The sequence below is a fragment of the Aplidium turbinatum genome, chromosome 3 (assembly GCF_918807975.1).
Source record: "Aplidium turbinatum chromosome 3, kaAplTurb1.1, whole genome shotgun sequence".
NCBI classification, from domain to species: domain Eukaryota; kingdom Metazoa; phylum Chordata; class Ascidiacea; order Aplousobranchia; family Polyclinidae; genus Aplidium; species Aplidium turbinatum.
Window position 1 is genome coordinate 24,264,170 of NC_137474.1, and position 19,587 is coordinate 24,283,756.

At 38.2% G+C, this 19,587-nt stretch overlaps 1 protein-coding gene across 2 annotated transcripts in view; it reads left to right on the forward strand.

Annotated features, from left to right (window-relative positions):
• Positions 1-213: 213 nt before the first annotated feature.
• LOC145767325 (crystal protein-like) overlaps positions 214-19,587 on the forward strand; it is a 245,208-nt gene continuing 225,834 nt past the window's right edge. For both annotated transcript variants that reach the window (XM_082579124.1, XM_082579125.1), the window contains exon 1: positions 214-346. In XM_082579124.1, coding sequence (XP_082435250.1) covers positions 232-346 — 115 coding nt within the window. In that variant the 5' untranslated portion in view covers positions 214-231. The remainder of the gene's footprint in view (positions 347-19,587) is intronic.

Below are 19,587 nucleotides of genomic sequence, written 5' to 3' on the forward strand. Positions count from 1 at the left end.
CGAAAGCTACTTCGGGTTAAGAGACTCTTCCCCCAGCGTAGCCTAAAGTCTTTTGTAGTTATTCATGGGTAGAAAATGGTATACTGTACTGTAGCAACGCTTCTGCCTTGTTGCATGAAAAGAAAGATAACTTGATCCAAAATGCAAATGGTAGCCATTGTAGTCTAATTGACGAATTTGCTTAAAAAGCCTAAGGCATTTATAAACGCTATGGAAATTAGTAAAGCGCACATGATTGCTGCTGGAGTGACGTTCAGTCTCATAGTCGCTACAGCTATTGTACTGCCAATTGTTCTCACACTACCAGAGCCGAAACCAAAGCTCACTCTCCTTGTAACAACCACAGGTGAGTGACTCTGTCAAATTGCATAGCTTTTAAAACTTTAAATAGTTGTATTGACAGTTGTGTTTTGTACAACCAGCAGCCAGAACGGTGAGGAGTTATTCTGTAACATTGACAACTATTGTTTTAAGTAAAAATAAAACAACGCCTTTTTATAGGTTGGTATAGTGGTATACTAAACCACATTTCGTAACTGAAAACAGGGACGCACAAAAAAGGTTGCGCTTCATCGTTTCGTGGCCAATGCCAGATTATCCATAAAGCTGATAAGAACTAAAGCTTTAGGCCCGCAAAAATTGGCTCACCATAAATAAGAAAGTTATTTGAAGAAAAAAGCTTCGATATTTTTAAAATGCTGTGCTTCTTGCAGTTCTATTATTGCCCCATAAGAGATCCCTTGAAAGCGGTTCTAAAAAATAATTATTTATTGTCAAGTTCATAGGTTACTCTTTTTTCAAGAGAGCAATATGACCTTGTTTTCCATAAGAGTTGAACTGCGATTGGAACCACGAAACGAAATGGAACTTGAACCAATTACCAAACCTGTGACCATTCACATAATAGCGGCCGAATATCTTGCAAGAGGTTAAGTTTAATATTTCCATTGCGAGCCAAAAAAAGGGTGAAAAGTTTTTACGAACGTAAAAATAGGTCCACAAGCCTTCGCTTAGACCCACAATATCCATGATCCGGCAGACTGGCTCTTGATCTTGATCTCAAAAAAGGATCTCGTTTCCCATTAAAACTTTCCAGAATCAGAAGATTTCTACAATTAATTTTTTTGTCCAAAATGGATTCTAAATTTGGAACAATATTCCATATCTGGCAACACTAAGGCTATATTGGTTGATTGAATGCATTGCAAGGACATTTTGCTTATCGGGATGTGGCGGGACAGAGCCTTAAAATCTGGACTGTCTCGGCTGAAACGGGAAGTATGGACTATGGTAAGCCTACATATAAGTAAGACGACGTGCGGTTACAGCCTATTCCGCTCACGTTAAAAATACCGAGTTTTAAATATCAAACAAATTAGCTACTTTGGATAGACTTTGCATTAAAAATGAAAAGGATGAGTGGGCCTAAGCACATTTGATTCTGTGCCAAATTTACAGACCGGTAATGTCACTAATTCACACTTTGGAGTGCGGGAGTAACCTCGGTCTATGATCCAAAGTGCCTTGTGTAGATTAAAGCCCAGTAGTTGAGTTTGTCAAGCACTCGCAACGAGTGCCGAATTTACCACTAGACCCGAAAAGATGAAGCCTAGGGCCTCAAGATTCAGATGCCGCAAAACTTAATATACACCACCTATATTTGAACATAGCTTATATATTTGTAGAAACATTGGCGCAAAACTTTGAGATGTTGAATCAATGATAAAGGAAACTGGTCTGTTGTTTGTCTTACTTTATGTGACGCCTACCATTATTATTTTTATTTTGCACCTATTGCAACAACATACAGTTTACGCAAAACAAAAATGCAGGACAAAACAACATTTAGGGTAAATAATGTAGCGAATGGACATGTAGTCATCAAGTCAGCTGCTCCGTGTCATGATCATCATCATCGGCCATGCCTGAATAAGGCGTCGGCTACCACGAGTCTCCACAACGATCGATTGTCCATAGTTTTAATTAAGTTTTCAAAATTTTGGTTTGTCCATGTTGAAAGATTTTTGAAGATTTCCAAACGTAGACGCCCCGGTGCCTCTGACCAGGAAGTCGCCCCATCATTGCCGAGTGTTCAATTCCTTGTTTGCAGTAGACATGCCCGATAAATGTCATTTGTCTTTTTTTGATAGTTGTGATGAGGACGCCAGGGGTGCACCCAGAGCGTCTCCACAGTTTTTCGATAGTGATCTTATCCATCCAGTTAATTCCCATCATTCTTCGAATGAACCAAATTTCAGCACTGTTGATCTTCTTTTCTATCTGCGGGCATACAGTCCAGGATTCACAGCCATATAGCAGAACTGACCAAATGTAAACATGTAAAATTCTTATTCTAGTGTTTAGAGAGATTGAGTGAGATTTCAGTATTTTGTCCATTTTGATGAAAGCTTGTTTGTTGTTTGGATTGTGCAATTCTTGATTTTACATCGCTCCAGCATTGACATTAATTTCTTGTTTTTAAAATGATGCTTGAAGATGAAATAATTTAAAAAAGCAAAAAAAAATTTGAAAATGCGGCCGTTTTTTCCCAAAACCGCCACCAAGTGGTGAAAAATACACAAATTTTAAACACAAATATTTTTAATACCACTTACTGGATTTGAATCAAATTTTAACAGAATGTTTATAAGTATCAAGACTGAAGCTCTATGGAAGGAAATGAAGATATTTTGAGACAATAAAAAGTTATTCGAATTGTTGCAGTTTTTCAAAAAATTTTGATCCTCGGACATGAAACAAATGGGTGCCGACAGCATCATGGACAAATTTCCAAAATTCTTTGACCAGAGGCTTTGCATGTTTACTCTGTCTGATAGTGTTAAAAATTTGAAAGCGGTTGGCAAATAAATGAAAGAGATATTTGGGATTAAAATTTGGTACTTGGTCAAAAATCACATTTTACGAAAAATAACAATAACTATTTTCAACACCTTAAAGCCTCCTTTATCATAAGTAGACTCTTTTTTGCCTCTGCTTGGGTTTGTAATTTTTTCTTAAGTGCTTTTAATGTTTTTCTCTTGGCTTTGGATGTGTCAAAGCTTCTTTTTCTTGATTTGTCAAGTCAAAACTTGTCGAGTATTTGGCAGATTTCTGAATATGCAGAGATTTTGCCACTGTCTTGTTTTCCTAATTTTTTTTTGCTGAAGTAAAAGGTTGGCAAAAAGGGCTTTGATCTTCTGTTGTTGGATGGATTTCTGGTGTTACAGGAAAGGTTACACTTGTGTTACAGTAACAGTTCATCAAGTCTACCACCATTGTTAGACTTACAACCAACCTTATCCAACTTTCTTTGTTTAGCAATACCACGAAATTGAATTTTCTTACTTCTTTTCATGTTTTTTTTTTATTTCCTATTTTTGATGGCTAAAACTTGCCCAAAAGTGATGCAATAATCAGTTAAATATGAAAATTAAAGCTGTGTTCAATACTCAATAGTCTTGGATGACTAACAGCAAAAGTTTGCTTTAAAATGATGATCTTAAGTTATAGACAAGGCCAGCCATTAGTTGTTGCTATGGGCGTTGCTAGGGAAGATGTCTAGGAGTGCCCACTTTCAAGACCTTATTTTAGCTTCACAGCAGGGATATCTAGAAAAGGCGACTTCTCGACAGCGTAATTGACACGCGCTTTCGCCTTTTTCATTTTCGGGCGTTAGCAGCGCTGACCCTTCTAGTGTCCATCGCTTTATCGAAATTTGCAAAGTCAGCAATCCCGTTGTTCTAGATATCCCTGGCTACTGTAGGGCGTATCTGCAAAAAGTGATACAAAGTAGCATACGCGAGACACATGTAGGGGAAGGTATGGACCCATGACTATACCTGACCCATGAACCACCCCCTTCCAAATTCAAATAAAACCCTATAGTAGATTTTTTATCAACTAAATAAGTTGCATTTAGTTTAATTGTATTTCTTGGAAAGTTCTGGATGGAATCTTTTAAAATTTTGCAAGTTAGAGGGTGGGGTATGATTTTGAGGTGTTTTAGTAAAATTTCTCGTTTGCGTTTGGAGCTTTACAGAAACTTAAAAACAGCTAGCATCGAGATATAAAATTCAGAAATTGTACTGGGCTATATAATGCAGGATTTAGTACAGTTCATTTAGACTTTACTTCATTCTAATTAAGTAGATCTAAGATGGAACTTTGTCACCAACAGTTCTGACCGATGATCCACCAAAAGTGTTGTCCCTTGAACCACATAGTTCATGGGTTAGCACAATGCCTATGTGAGGGACAATAAACATGTTTCATTTATTTTTCATTTTAGAAATTATTGTGTATTGTAAGTAGAGTGTAAAGTATTTTAAAATGACTAGCGAAGCTGGTGATGCCTTATCAATTGTTTTTGTCCTCCCCCCACCACTTGCAGGAACAACAAAACAAACAGTCGACATTAAAAAGTTTTGAACCGACTTTTCGCAGTTTAATATTGTTTAATCTATTTTTGCAAACTGTTAGCAGTGTGCGCATTTGACAGTGTATTTATTGTATCATAAAAGTTTGCTCTAAACATCTTTAAGATCAAACTTACCAGAGTGGTTCAAAGGTCCATACCCGGTGGTTCAAGGGTCCAAACGCGTTTGCACCCTTGAACCACTCTGATCACCGTCAATGTTGTCAAATGTTTTTGTTGATCTTATAATTATATGTGGTTGAATTTTTACACAATATACTGAAGTGATCACACTATGTTGTGAGGAAGTTTCGTCATCATAGAGTGATTGGTTAACCAACTATAGCTTTCAATGTGAAAAAGTGGCTCATCAGTCCATACCTTCCCCTAATAAGTAAGATATGTACGTAGTAGCATAACACGATAAAACTTTGGTAGAGAGTTTGCTTTGTTGAACTACAGACAAACAAAACAAAGTAACTCTAGCCGGTTTAATGTTGATGTTGTCAAATTTCTTGCAGGAGTTCATCTAGTCGTTTACGAGGTCGTGTTGTTATTATTTGTTCAATTGTTTGAAAGGATGCTATTAAACCGATTGCAACCTTTCCTAGAAGATAAACTCATTAATGAACAAGCAGGTTTCCGACCTGGTAAATTCTGCACAGAACAACCCCTAAGTCTGACTCAGCATACAGAAAATAAGTTTGAAGAGAGTTCTGCCACTAGAGCTGTCTTTGTAGATTTATCTGCAGCGTATGACACTGTTTACCATCGTCTCCTCATTTCAAAGATCCTTAATATCACCAAGAACTTTTGATTCACTAAGCTGATACAATTGTTGCTTAGTAATCGCCACTTCTATATTTATTTTTGTGGCAAAAATAGTAGATGGAGACGGCAGATCCACAAGGGAATGTTTTTGCCCCCATTTTGTACAACGTTTATACCAACTGTAGTGTTTAGCTCTATTCAATAACTCAGATTCTAGTAACTAAAATGGCTGCTGATGGCGACAGCCGTATATATACTAGGCTGGCTCAAAATCTTGAAAATTTTTTTTTTTCTTTTTAATCTTTTGTCAGTTTGTAATATTGTTCCTTTTGGTAAATGTATATGATAGCCGACTCGGACGTAAAACTGCAGAACATATTAGATATTGTGTGTACGAAAAGCAAGATATTTGGCATGGAATTAAATAAAAAGAAAACAGAAACAATGGTCATAACAAAGAAAAAAGCAACCGAAACTCCTATTTGTAATTTATCAGTTAATGGAACAATTCTTAAACAGGTCCAAAAATTCAAATACCTCGGTACTGTGGTGAATTGGGATGCAAGAGACGAAACAGAGCTCAACATAAGAACAGCCCAAGCGAAGGCAAGTTTCCAACAAATGAAACCAATTCTTTGCAATAAAAATATCTCTTTCAAAACAAGATCTAGAGTTTTAAAATGCTATATTTATCCTGTTTTTCATTACAACTCTGAAACCTGGAATATTTCAACAAAAATGGCAGAAAAGATTAATGCTTTTGAAATGTGGTGCTTCCGTAGAATGCAACGCATTTCATGGCTGGCAAAGAAAACAAATAAAGAAATTCTACACCAAGTGAACCAAACCAGAACTCTGTTAAAAAGTATGAAAACCAGACAATATAAATTTCTCGGCCATGTAGTAAGAAAGCAAAAACTGGAGCATCTCTCTTTAACTGGTAAAATTTTTGGAAAGCGGGCACCTGGCAGACAAAGACAAACACATCTGGAACAATTTAACGACAAAACAGAAACAATCATCCATGCAATATATAATAGGAACATTTGGTCTAATTATTCATCTGAGGTCGTCGATGCCTGGTGCAGGCAAGGCAATTGAAGAAGAAGAAGATCACCTACACCAAATTTCACAAAAAAATATTAACGTTTGACCCTGGTTCACCTGGTTTGAATTTTTTCAAAATATTGAGTTTTCGCTTATCCCTGAAACTGCTCACTCGCTATCTTCCAATGCATTCTAGCATCTTAATGGACACAATAATAGGCAGTAACACAAACTTGTAGCAAGCAAAGTAGTTTAGCAACTCCATGAACACTGACAAGCTACTAAGTACAAACAAAGTGCATACATTGTTTTGCTTAAAAAACCAGACAAATAAGCAAAACAAAGCTATCGGTGAACAAACGCAATTCTTTATTAGGTTATTATTACTGAGCAACACCCATTAAGGTACGAAGGCCATTTATATAATTACAGAATACAAAGTTATGTTCTTCAGTAAAGTAGCTGCTTAGAATTTTATCCTTGTTGCGGAAGAACGTAATCTTGGCCTCGGAGTCAAGAATGCCACGTTGATCGAGATTAGGATCCAAGATTCCACCTACCACTTTTGATAACTAAATCTTTAACTACTACAGTAGGTGGTAGAAATGGTTTTGAGAAAAAAGCTTGACCTTGCTCCGAAGCATTACTGAAGGTATTGAGGTTACTCTCAGTCATGCCCGTTTTCCTATTGTTTCAAGCAAACCACCCCTTGAAACAAGAGAGGGCATAGAAAAAACATAAATAGCAACGTTCACGCAATGGCTGCCTTGCACACTCCATGATGTTCCAACTTCTTTTGAACATGCTCACCGTACAGAAGTATCAATTTTCATGGTGATTCCACGGCTCTCTTTATGCCATGGCACTCTGAACTTCTTCTTAACCTTGAGCCTATCAGAAACGGGATTGAGTGCAATGTTTGCATACTTTAGGAGGAACCCAGGACTTATCTTGATCACCCAGCTTCATGTCAAAGTAATAATAATAATAATGCTTGTTTTTGTATAGCACTGTATCTATCGCAGAATGCGTTGCTCCTCTGCGTTGCCTCATGCAGTAAAATATATCTGGGTTTTTTGTACAGCATTATACTTGTCAAAGACATATTTCATTAGCCTATATGCCATTTATTTAGCCTATATGTTGATTGCTGTCGTCTCTATTTATTGAAAGACACAATCATGGATTTATTGGGTTTGATGCGGGCTAAAACAACGTTCACCTGGCGAGACAAATAGCAACTGAACTGACAGAACGAAACGTAACACAGATTGCGCAACAAGGACACTTGAATGACACATGACAATACACACACCAGTTCGTGTGTTGCAGATGCAAAGGGGCAACATCCAATATATCAACATCCTCTCTTGTTTACATGAGTGTTTGTACAGTACAAAATAACAGTTACCAAACATAAATAATATAACGCCATTCACAAAATCTTCACCAAAAATAATCACAAAGTTTTACTGGAGGTCTACGATTTCTTTGTGGTCTTGCATCAGGGGTAGACCTATCAGCATTGGGTCCTACATTGTTACAAGAAGGTACATAATTATGGTTGTTGGCTCTTGAATTGAAATACGGTGCATTTACAGTAATTCATTATCATCTGTTTGGCTTTGGTTTTCACTGCGATCAATACGAATATGAACACGGTTTCGTTTGTATGTGACACCAGAATTCATAGATTTAACGATGTAAGTGCGTGACGATAGTTTTCTCACAATTGTACCACTGTGCCATTCTTTCTTTTCTGGGTTTTGATAAAATACTTTTTGGTTAACAAGCAATGCAGGCAAACGTTTGACAGTTTTGCCATAGTATTTCTTAATGCTACTTTTCCGTTTTTGCCGTTTACAGTGTTCCACAGATTTGCAGTGCTTGGTAATCACAGGTAGAACAGAGCGAGTTTGTCGTCCAAATACAATTTCAGTGGGACTAACACCAACATCCTGACGAGGAGTGTTACGGATTTCAAGTAAAGCTAAATACTGATCGTCATGGTTTTTAGAAGTACGTTTGAACATGTTTTTTAAAGTTTTTACTGCGGATTCCGCTTTACCATTTTCTCGTTGATGACCAGGGCTGGAAACAGTGTGCGTAATATTCCAGTTACCGCAAAAGTTTTTAAATGCAGCAGACATAAAAATAGCAGCAGAATCAGAATTCAAACATTTTGGAATACCATATCGTGCAAAATGTTTTTTTTAAACAGTGTACAACAGACATTGCGGTTGTGGATGTCAATAAGTCGGCTTCTATGAAATTAGAGTAATAGTCAACAGTGACTAGATAAGATTTACCATTAAATTCACACAAATCAACACCACATTTTTCGAAAGGAAAAGTTCCTTCGTTGTGTTGTTTTAAAGGTTCTTTTGTGTTGCAAGGTTTTAACTCAGTTTTCACTTGCTCGTTCAAAGCAATTGGCACTTTTCTACAGGGCAAATATTTAGACGAAACATTAGAATCAATCTGCAAAGAAACAGTGCCCAAATCACCTAGTTCAGCATCACAATTAACATTAGCAATGAAAACGTCATGATTAACAGAAATAAGATTCATTTCTTGGATAGTTCTTAAGCCTAGTAGACAATTGTACTTATTATCTACTACGATAAATTTAACAGCATAAACATTGTTATTTTTCAGGTTACAAACGTTTAAAGTAGTTTCTCCAACGGGTTTCATCGATGTTTTATTCCACATAGTCAGTTCTTTTGTACATTTGGATATTTGCTCTTCATTTACAAATTTCTTTGAGATCGTGTTAACGTCAGCTCCTGTGTCTAGTTGAAATCGAACATTGAAAGAGTTTACTTTCAGCAGTGCTGTTAGCCTCGAGTTAATTTCATTTTTCACTCCATGAAGGTATACGCTCTCGGCACTACATTCGTTGTGTGACGATTGCTTCACTGCGTCATCATAAACTTGGTTAATTTTCTTTTTACAAACAACTTTAAAGTGATTTCTTCCTTTACAGTGAGTGCAAGTTTTTCCATAGGCGGGACAAAACATTTTGCCTTTTCGATGTTTTCGACCACAAAATTTACATTCAGCAACAATGTGACTATTTGCGCTTTTGTTGCGTTCATATTCCTTACTTTTGCGATCAAGCTTGTGCACATTTGTTTCAGAATAGTCGGTTTCTTCTACAATTCGGTGATTTAATTCGAAATTGCGGCAAATTTTGATTGTTGTATCCAAATTTAGATTTTCTTCTCTATTTAAGATGCTTTGTAATTTCTTACATACCGATATTCTAATTTTATCGCGTATCATCCGTTCGGTGTAGTTGGAAAAATTGCATAGTTCTGCTTTTTTTCGTAATTCAGTCAGAAAAAAGTTAAAGGGTTCCCTTACTTTGGTTTCCCAGAATCTTCGAGTGTAAACGAGTTCGCTTTCTGCTTGCGTACAGAAATTTTTCAGTTTTTCCAGCAAGACTTGTGGATTCTTCTTGTCTTCGTCACTTAAGTATGTAAATACTTTGCAACTTTGATTACCTCAGGACCAGCACAGTTAAGTATTGTTGCTGTTTGAACTTCCTGACTTTTCTTGGACGCTCCACTGGCTATCATGTAGATTTCTACTTCGGTCTTCCAATCTGGGAAAATTTGCGCCACATTTGCATTGTGTATGTCCAACAATGATGGTTTTCTCGCGTCTATGCTCATTGTAGTTGCTTGTCTTCTGAACTTAATCAATTTAGCATTTCATAATAATCCTTGCTGCCACCATGTTGATTGCTGTCGTCTCTATTTATTGAAAGACACAATCAGGGATTTATTGGGTTTGATGCGGGCTAAAACAACGTTCACCTGGCGAGACAAATAGCAACTGAACTGACAGAACGAAACGTAACACAGATTGCGCAACAAGGACACTTGAATGACACGTGACAATACACACCAGTTCGTGTGTTGCAGATGCAAAGGGGCAACATCCAATATATGAACACTATAGACCAGTCCGCCCCGATAGCTCAATTGGTTAGCGCGTCACTTCTGGAACAAAGAAGCTTCAAGATCAAGCGGCGCTGGTTCGACTCTCGGGGTGTGCGCTTGAGCAACGCACGTTAAGGACTGCTCTCCATTCAGCGGCATCTAATGGATGGAATAGTTCCCTGGCAACAAGACTTCAACAATCGGAAACTTTACTCTGTCAATCTCGGTGACCGGGCCTGCGTCAGTGATTCAAAGCCTCTACAAGTATGCGAAACTGTCAGGATTAAGCTCTGCAAGAAGCTTTCCCAGTCCGAGGATAAAGATTCAATCAATCAATCAATCAATCAATAAAAAAAACTTCTTGCAGCAAAGACTTGGCCTTAGCAAAGGCTTAGAATAAAATGTCATTTGTACAAGTATCCATTTCAGTAGGCCTACCTTTTCAATATAAAGCTGCATTCATAAACACATGACTGTCGGGCTATTTTTCTTATGGTGTAGGCCTACTGATTTACAACTGCTTTCATTGAGTATTCATGTCTCTTCAATTACATTTATCACAGTTTATTTCAAAACCCAAAACCCTTGCTTGCGTTTTGAACTTTCGACCATACCAACCAATTGAACTAGACAAGTGCAATTATGACATCATAATAGTAAACAGGGCTGAAAATGAGTAATTTGCTAATTGAAATCTTTTGAGTATCGATTTCAAAAACATTTTCATCTTCGAATATTTCGAAAACTACAGTCAATTCTAAAAAACTAAGTGCATTTTCGGAATCAGGGGCCCTGAAATACTCTAAAATGACTCTCTTCTTTTGTGCCTAAATTTTTTTGTTGGTCTGTGATTATAGATTCACTGACCGCGAAAAGACTGTAAAATCAACTAAAATGACGCAAAAAGCATGCACTATTAGTGACTCTCAGACTTGGAGCAGGGTGAAGATGTTCCACGTGGTAGTTAACAGGGGAAGTGACGTCAAAATCACGTGGTCAAATTTTGAGAAATCCCCTGTTCAGATACTGCTAAACCACTTCGAAGTTTACTAATTTTTAGGAAAAATTCAGAATTTCTCCTTGGGTGAACCAGGGTCAAAGGTCAAAACCCAAAAAAAAATTTTGGTTTGCAAATATCAGTGAGCAAAATGGAACATTATTCCAAACTGACAAAAATTTCAAAGAACATCAAGGAAAATGAGCCACCCTAATATATACCGGTACGCGAACTGTAGGTCACGTGTTGTACGGATGAACACACAAGGAGGTATTGCTGCACCTCCCCTTCAAGAAACTAAAACGTTTAAAAGAAACAACACCAACGTAGAGAGAGGAAGGGCTACATCTCCCTTTAAGAAAAAAATACAACTCCACATATAATCAAGAAGAAGACTGAGGGAGGAAGGGCTACATCTCCTCTCGATAGAAAGAAATCTCATAAATAAACAACAACAACACCGAAACAATTACACGATACTATTGCCAATTATCAGTATAACGATCTGGTGGCTTTACAGTACGACCACTGCGGTTTCTATACATATCAGAATTGGGCTGATCATGGTAAACCTGATCAGTTTCTGACTCTGTAACCGGGATTTCGGTTTTTTGGTTTGCCGGTCTTGATATTAAACTGTGGCGGTTTAGTCTGATAATGCCACGAGAAGTTTCGACCATGTAAGAGCGAGGGGATGGAGCTTGTTCAATTATGTGTCCTTCATCCAAATCTGGCTCGATCCAAACACTTGAGTTTGAAAATAGGGGAGGCAGCACTGTTGCTCTATGTCTCTTATCGTGATCTAACTTTTGCTGTTGTTTTAGTTCTTTATCACGAAGGCGAAATTGTTTTAAGTAAGGCCACTTTGGATCAGATATTTTAGGATCAGCGGGAACAATCGATCGCAGCTTGCGTCCCATTAATAGTTCACACGGACTGAATCCAGACTGCAGTGGAGTGCTTGCGTAATTAATGAGTGCAAGTTGTGGATCCGTTGATTTGTCGAATAGCGATTTCACTGTTTGAACAGCTCTTTCAGCTTCGCCATTGCTCTTTGGATATTTCAAACTGCTCGTTTTGTGTAAAAATCCATACTCCTCGGAGAATCTGCAAAAGATGTGAGAAGAGTATTGTGGGCCATTATCGCTGACGAGTATTTTGGGGATTCCGTGAGTTGAAAAAATCTTTTTCAAATGTTCAATAATATCAAAGGATGTAGTGGAGTGGTCAAGACACGACACTTCAATAAAATACGAAAAATAGTCGCCATTGGAACAAATCACAGCCAGCTTTCTGCCAAGGATAGTCCGGCAAACGCGAAGGCATGAGAGGTTCTGGGCTGTAAACACAGTGTTGGCTGCAAGCAGAACATTTGGTTACAAAACTGGCAAGGTCATCATTCATACCAGGCCACCATATACAAGATCTAGCCAGGGATCTACACTTGACTATTACTTGATGGCCAGTGTGGATGCGGTGAATCATATCATTACGCAGCTTGAGAGGGATTAACAGGCGATTGAGAAAAAGCAATAAGTTTCTTTCAAACGACAGTTCATTTCGGACTTTAAAATACGGCATCAAGTGCAGATCTAGCACGGATTTGCTCGGCCACTGCGTTTGACAGTAATCAGTTACTTTAGCACATACCGGATCATCTCGAATTTCGGCGCAAATCTGATCTAAGCGTTCGGACGAGGCAGGCAGTGAAACAATAAGGCATCCACATGAAGTTCTGCCTCCTCATGCAAATCACCTTTGTTGCCTGTTGAGGCAGGCCTTCTGGAAAGCATGTCTGCTGAACAAAGTAATTTTCCTGGAACATATTTAATCTCGTAAGAATACCACATCAATCTCATTCTAAAGCGTTGAATGCGAGGAGACAACTCGTCAAGACTTTTGTTGACCAGCAGCGATATTAACGGTTGATGATCAGTGTTTATTTCAAATAAAGTGCCAATTAAAAAGTTTCGGAATTTTTTACATCCCCAAGTTACAGCCAATGCCTCTTTTTCGATCTGGGCATATCGAGTTTCAGCGGGAGTGAGTGATCTCGATGCAAAGGCAACAGGATGCAATTGCTCAGATTGCATTTGCCACAATACAGCCCCTAACCCATAAGAGGACGAGTCTGCCGAAAGAACAATTTTAGCTTTAGGGTCATAGTGAATTAACACGGGGGGTGTTTGTTAACGCAGACTTGATATCATTGAAAGATTTTTGTTGGCTGAGGCCCCAAACCCAAAAGGTCTCTTTGCGTAACAACTCTCGTAATGGTTGTGACAATTCTGCTAGGTTAGGCAAAAACTTTGCAAGCTGATTAGCCACGCCTAAAAACCGCGTACTCCACTTGTGTCTGAGGGAGCTTCCATGTCTTTAACAGCCGATATCTTTTCAGGGTCAGCATGGATCACCTTGTTATCAACTATGTGGCCCAGGAATTTTATCGATTGCTTGGAAAATTCGCATTTATTGTCATTAAGAGTCACTCCAGCAGCGGACAGCCTAGCCAAAACGTCATTCAGTCTTTTATCATGTTCACTTTTTGTCGCCCCAAATATCAACACGTCATCCATAACACATAACACGCCGGGTAATTCTTCCAGAATAGACGACATTTCGCGTTGAAAATGTTCTGGGGCTGATGAGATTCCAAATAGTAATCGGTTGAAACAATACCTCCCGGATGGACTGATAAATGTAGTCAGCAATCGTGATTGTTCGGACAGGGGAATTTGCCAAAATCCTAAATTGGCATCAAGTTTTGAAAAATACTGGGCACCCGAAAGTTTGGTCAGAGCTTTTTCGACGGTGGGAAGCATATGACACTCTCTTTAAACACTTTTATTTAGCTGTGTAAAGTCTGCACAAATTTGTACCCTACCGTTTTTCTTTGGAGCCACAACCATTCCAAAACACCACTCTGTAGGCTCCGTAACTTTGAAATGACTCCAAGTTCCTCCATGCGCTTCAACTCACCCTTCACCTGGTCCTCCAACGGCAATGGAACTTGTCTCTGAGGTGAAAGACGGTAAGGTTTCGCCTCAGCTTTTAAGCTGATGTTATATTCGCGCCCCAGTTTGCCTAAACCTATGAGTAAGTCTGGATATTGTTTGCTAAAAATTGATTGCTGTGAAATCGAAAGTTCCCTAACATTATTAAAGCAAGCAAAGATACCTAGTTCTGTTATTGCAAGCCAACCTAGCAGTGGTTGCGTCAATCCTTTTATGACATAAACGTCCTGTGTGCAGGAGATGTTCCTTACGCTCAAAGTAGCAGTGAATTTGCCTTGCAATTGCAGTCGTGTGGATTGAGGGCCGACTAAGTCAACATATGACGGGCGTAGCGAAACTTTAAGTTTTCTACTGTCCTCTAGGGATATCGCCGTAACCGCAACGTCAGCTCCTGAATCAATTCGAAACCGCATCATTGCGTCATTCACTTGAATGTTTTCTTTGGGTCTGTCGTACATTGTACTATTGTTCAAATTTCCAAGCATTAGATCAGATTGTGAGTTGACAACTAGGTGGGACACTTTGTTGCGCTTACTTCTGCACACTTTTTGGAAGTGGCCTAATTTACCACAACTGTGACAGGTAACATTGCGAGCAGGGCAAATCGTTTTAGAATGTGCCGCATTTCCACACCATAAACAAGATTGTCGATTAATTTGATTTGGTTTGCGTTCAAATCGTTGTCGCACTGCGCTCACTGCAGGCATGCAATCCTCAAAACGTGCGCTGTTCACTTCTAAAACGCTTGTTTGCTGCAAAAGCTTTTGCTGCTTTTTCAGCGATTCGGTGTTGCGAACCATCCGAATTGCTTTATCAAGGGTCAATTCCGAATCTAGTTGCAATCTTTCAGACAAGTCTTTGTTTGAAATACAAACTACAATTCTATCACGGATTAGTTCATCACGCAGATTGGCATAATTACAGTTTTCCGCCAAAGAGTAAAGCGACGTAATAAATTCACCGGCTGTTTCATGAATTTCTTGTTTTCTGAAGTTAAACTTTACTCGTTCATATATGACGTTGCGGTGAGTGTCGAAATAATTGTTAAACTTTGCTATCACCGTGTCATACTTGTTCCTGTCCTCTGCACTTAATCCGAATGTTGCCAAAATATCGTCAGCTTTATCTCCGATCAAATATATCAGAAAGTTAACTTGTTCTTTCTCAGGCTTGTCACTAAGTGCTGAAGCTATTTTGTATCGTTCAAATCTGCGGCTCCAACCTCACCATTCCTCTGGCTTATCAAAATTAAACTGGTCTGGAGGTCGAAGGTTTCCAGCCATTCTGACACCATGTAGTTCGGATGGAGGCGTGGGTTCGAATTCCACTTCTGACACCATGTAGTGTTTAGCTCTATTCAATAACTCAGATACTAGTAACTAAAATGGCTGCTGACGGCCGTATTGTATACGCGAACTGTAGGTCACGTGTTCTACGGATGAACACACAGGGTGGTAATACTACACCAACGACTAACCAATCCATCCTCGTACAAGAAGCTTCCTATACGCTGACGTTCTGTGTATAACAAACGCAACACAAACACTTCTCTTCCACAGAGAGAGTACTCCGCGATGCATTGAATGGGCTGACAACATACTACACGGAGAACCACCTGCGTGCCAACCCCAATAAAGCCCAAGTTTGCGCATTCCACTTCTTCTTGCGTTTGAGGAATTTCTCTCATTGGACACTGGGGCCGAGGGTTTATTCTTTTACCACCCCGAGTGCCCTGTGAGCTGCGGTGTTTTATTGTTGCCATTCGCGTCATAAATTTGAATTACCAGGACTCACCACGAGGAGATTGGCAACATGAATATACTTTAGATCCCGGGATGCATTACGCCAACTAAAAATTTCCTGGAATGAAACCAAACTGGCACAATGTACCAATCCCATATTCCTCAGTGTCAAACTGGATAGATCCCTCACATGGAGGTCCTATATCTAAAAATTAAAAGCTGAGGTGGCTTCTCGAAATGATATTTTACAGAAACTAGAAAACTCTGATTAGAATGCCCTTCCGGATACAATACCGTCATCAACTTTAGCCTTATACTGTCAGTTTTGGAACGCTCAGCACATGCCAATAAAATCGATCCCATATTGAACCAAAGCTGCCGTTTAATTACAGTCTGTCTCAAACCAACCAGCATCATGTCGCTACACATTCTATCTAGAATTGCTCCTCTCAACATCAGAAAAAGCGTGGCCAGCAGAAAGAAAAGATCTTGTCAGAACATGGATTTGAGACACCCACTACTGTACATGGACAAACTTCAACACGCAGGCTATTGAAGTCAACTAAAAGTTTCCTTGCTTCAGTTGTCCCACTGGGTCAAGATGAGGTTGCTGCCAATGTGCGAGTCCAACTGTGGCAGAAGGAGCTGACAGCCGGGCCGACACCGGCCAATCTTGAGCTTTCTCCGACAGAAAGCATTATTCCCGGAAAGAGTGAACCCTGGAAGTATTGGCGATGCCTCAACTGCTTAAGAAGTGGTATAGGAGGATGTACATTGTACTGTACGACGTTGGTACGACACTGGAGATGCTCTTTGGGAATCAAAAGTTGTACAGTAAACGCGGACAGGAACAAACGATGCAACATCTTCTCGAATGCCCTTTCCTAATAGCAAGATGCTCTGCACAGGATTTAACCGAGTACAACGATAAAGCTAAAGCTTGCGCTCAGGGCTACGACCGTGCGACGAATGAAGCGAATGGCAACAATAAGAGACCGCAACTCACAGGGCACCCGGGGTGGTAAAAAGATAAACCCTCGGCCCCGGTGTCCAATGAGAGAAATTCCTCAAACGCAAGAAGAAGAAGTGGAATGCGCAATCTTGGGCTTTATTGGGGTTGGCACGCAGGTGGTTCTCCATGTAGTATGTTGTCAGCCCATTCAATGCATCGCTGAGTACTCTCTCCGTGGAAGAGAAGTGTTTGTGTTGCGTTTGTTATACACAGATCATCAGCGTATAGGAAGCTTCTTGTACAAGGATGGATTGGTTAGTCGTTAGTATAAACGTTGTACAAGATGAGGGCAAAAACACTCACTTGTGGCAAACCATTTTTCTGCAGTCTCCATCTACTATTTTTGCCACAAAAACAAATATAGAAGTGGCGATTACTAAGCAACGATTGTATCAGCTTAGTGAATCAAAAGTTCTCGGTGATATTAAGGATCTTTGCATTGAGGAGACGATGGTAAACCGTGTCATACGCTGCAAATAAATCTACAAAGACAGCTCCAGTGACAGAACTCTCTTCAAACTTATTTTCTGTATGCTGAGTCAGACTCAGGAGTTGTTCTGCGCAGGATTTACCAGGTCGGAAACCTGCTTGTTCATTAATAAGTTCATCTTCTATGAGAGGTTGCAATCGGTTTAATATCATCCTTTTAAACAGTTTGAACAAATAATAACAACACGACCTCGTAAACGACTAGATGAACTCCTGCAAGCAATTTTGCATTATCAAGAACAAATTTGCAGCAACACATAGAATTCCTGTAAGGCGATCACGAAACAACACGCACAAAAATTACGTAGCACAAACTTTGCAAGACCTTATTCTCGCAAAATAAGAACAAGACAACATAACTCTGATTAAAAACGTCAGCTTATTTTTTTAATCAAAATTAGTTCGTAAAATTTTCAGGACAAAATATTAGGTTTTTAATTTCTGAAATTTATATTTAGCCAACTTTGCTAAGTTTTAAAAAACACAAAACTTGTAAACTATTTTTTTTTTAGGTTTTAAAGTTATGAAGCAAAAAACTAACATGAGGTTTGCAATTTGTTAAAACTACGTTTAGTTTGAAAAATCATGAAACAAAGTCATTAATATTTGAAGCAATAATTTTTTTTAGTTTGCAAGCTTTTTATGTGTGACAAGTTGTAAAACTTTCATATAAAATGTTAATTTGCAATTTCGTAGAAGAAAAGTTTGTAAGTTTTAGTTTTGTAACTTTGTTGATCAAAATTTTTACTTTATGAGTTTTAACTTGTAAGTTGATCAAATTTTAATTTTACGATTTTTAGTTGTAAAACATTAATTTTTTTTCCTTTAGTTTGTAAGTTTGTTGAAGACAACGTCAAAAGTTTTGCTTCTGATTTTTTAAAACAAAATTTTGTATTTCCAGTTTGTATTTTTTTGTAGAAGTAAACGTTATGAGATTAAGTTTGTGAAACTTCTATTTTATCAAATTTAGATTGCAACGATTTCACTATATAAAGATCAGTTTGCAATTTTGTAAAAGAAAAGATTATGAGTTAATTGGCAGCTTTGTGCATTAAAAGTTTTACTTTTTGAGTTTAATTTGTTATTTGGTAGAGCAATTTCAACATTATGAGTTTCCATTTGTAAACCGTATATCAACAACAGCATCAATCAATAGATTCTACAAATACTGCTATCCAATTTGTTTTTTAAATACCCGAAATCAGCAACTTTCAACCTTATTTATACTTGACTGAATTAATCGTTTATTCTACATCATCTGAACAGCAATAACAAGTTTTATTGGAAGGATTAGATTGACCAAGGGGTTGAAGTGTTGGTCTCAAGAACCAATGAGCTAGTCCGCGTGGATTCGAATCCCACATCCAGTAATGATCTTCATTTTCTTCCACATCATTTAAAAACGTTTTAGTGTTAAAAGCTCGAGATAAATGCTTAAATGGAAAATATTTTAAAAGAATAATTTGTCAAGGGTTGACATTGGTCAGCAACACACCTCCTCAAGAAAGCATCCAACCCATTGGACATAATTTCCACAAGCTGTTTACCACTTTTTCAACCACAAAGATTAATATTTATAACAACACTACCTCACTGACTTGCGTCCACTTCTTTGTTTTATCAAACATAGCAAGCCTTTTATTTTGAAAGAATATTGCGTCCATTTTACATCAAAGCCATTTGAAACAGAAAACCATTCCCATAAAATTTAGATAAAATTGATGCATGTCATTAATTGCAGAAAATAGGATACTTTATCGAAAAAAGTAAGAATTTTGCTCATGTTAAGTTTCAATAAGAACAATCTTCTCACTACTTAGACGTTTCATTTCTATCTTTTATACATTAAATGATATATTACGCATAAAAAGAAAAGTTAAAGAAACTAACGTGCTTAAAACTAGAAGAAAGAAACGTTCGCTCTGCTGTCACATAATATGGTTTTGGCAACCCTTTTGCAACCGTATTTCTTTTTTAATGTCGTGATTGTGGCAGCAATATATCTTGCGTGAGATAATGAAAATGTCGGATAAAGAGACCCAGTTTATAACAAATTTTTTAAATCAATTTTTTGAGTTGTGTTGTATTTGTTCTTTAGGGTATCCATGTTAAAGCTTCAAACCAATTGGGTATGCACATCAATCTCTCATT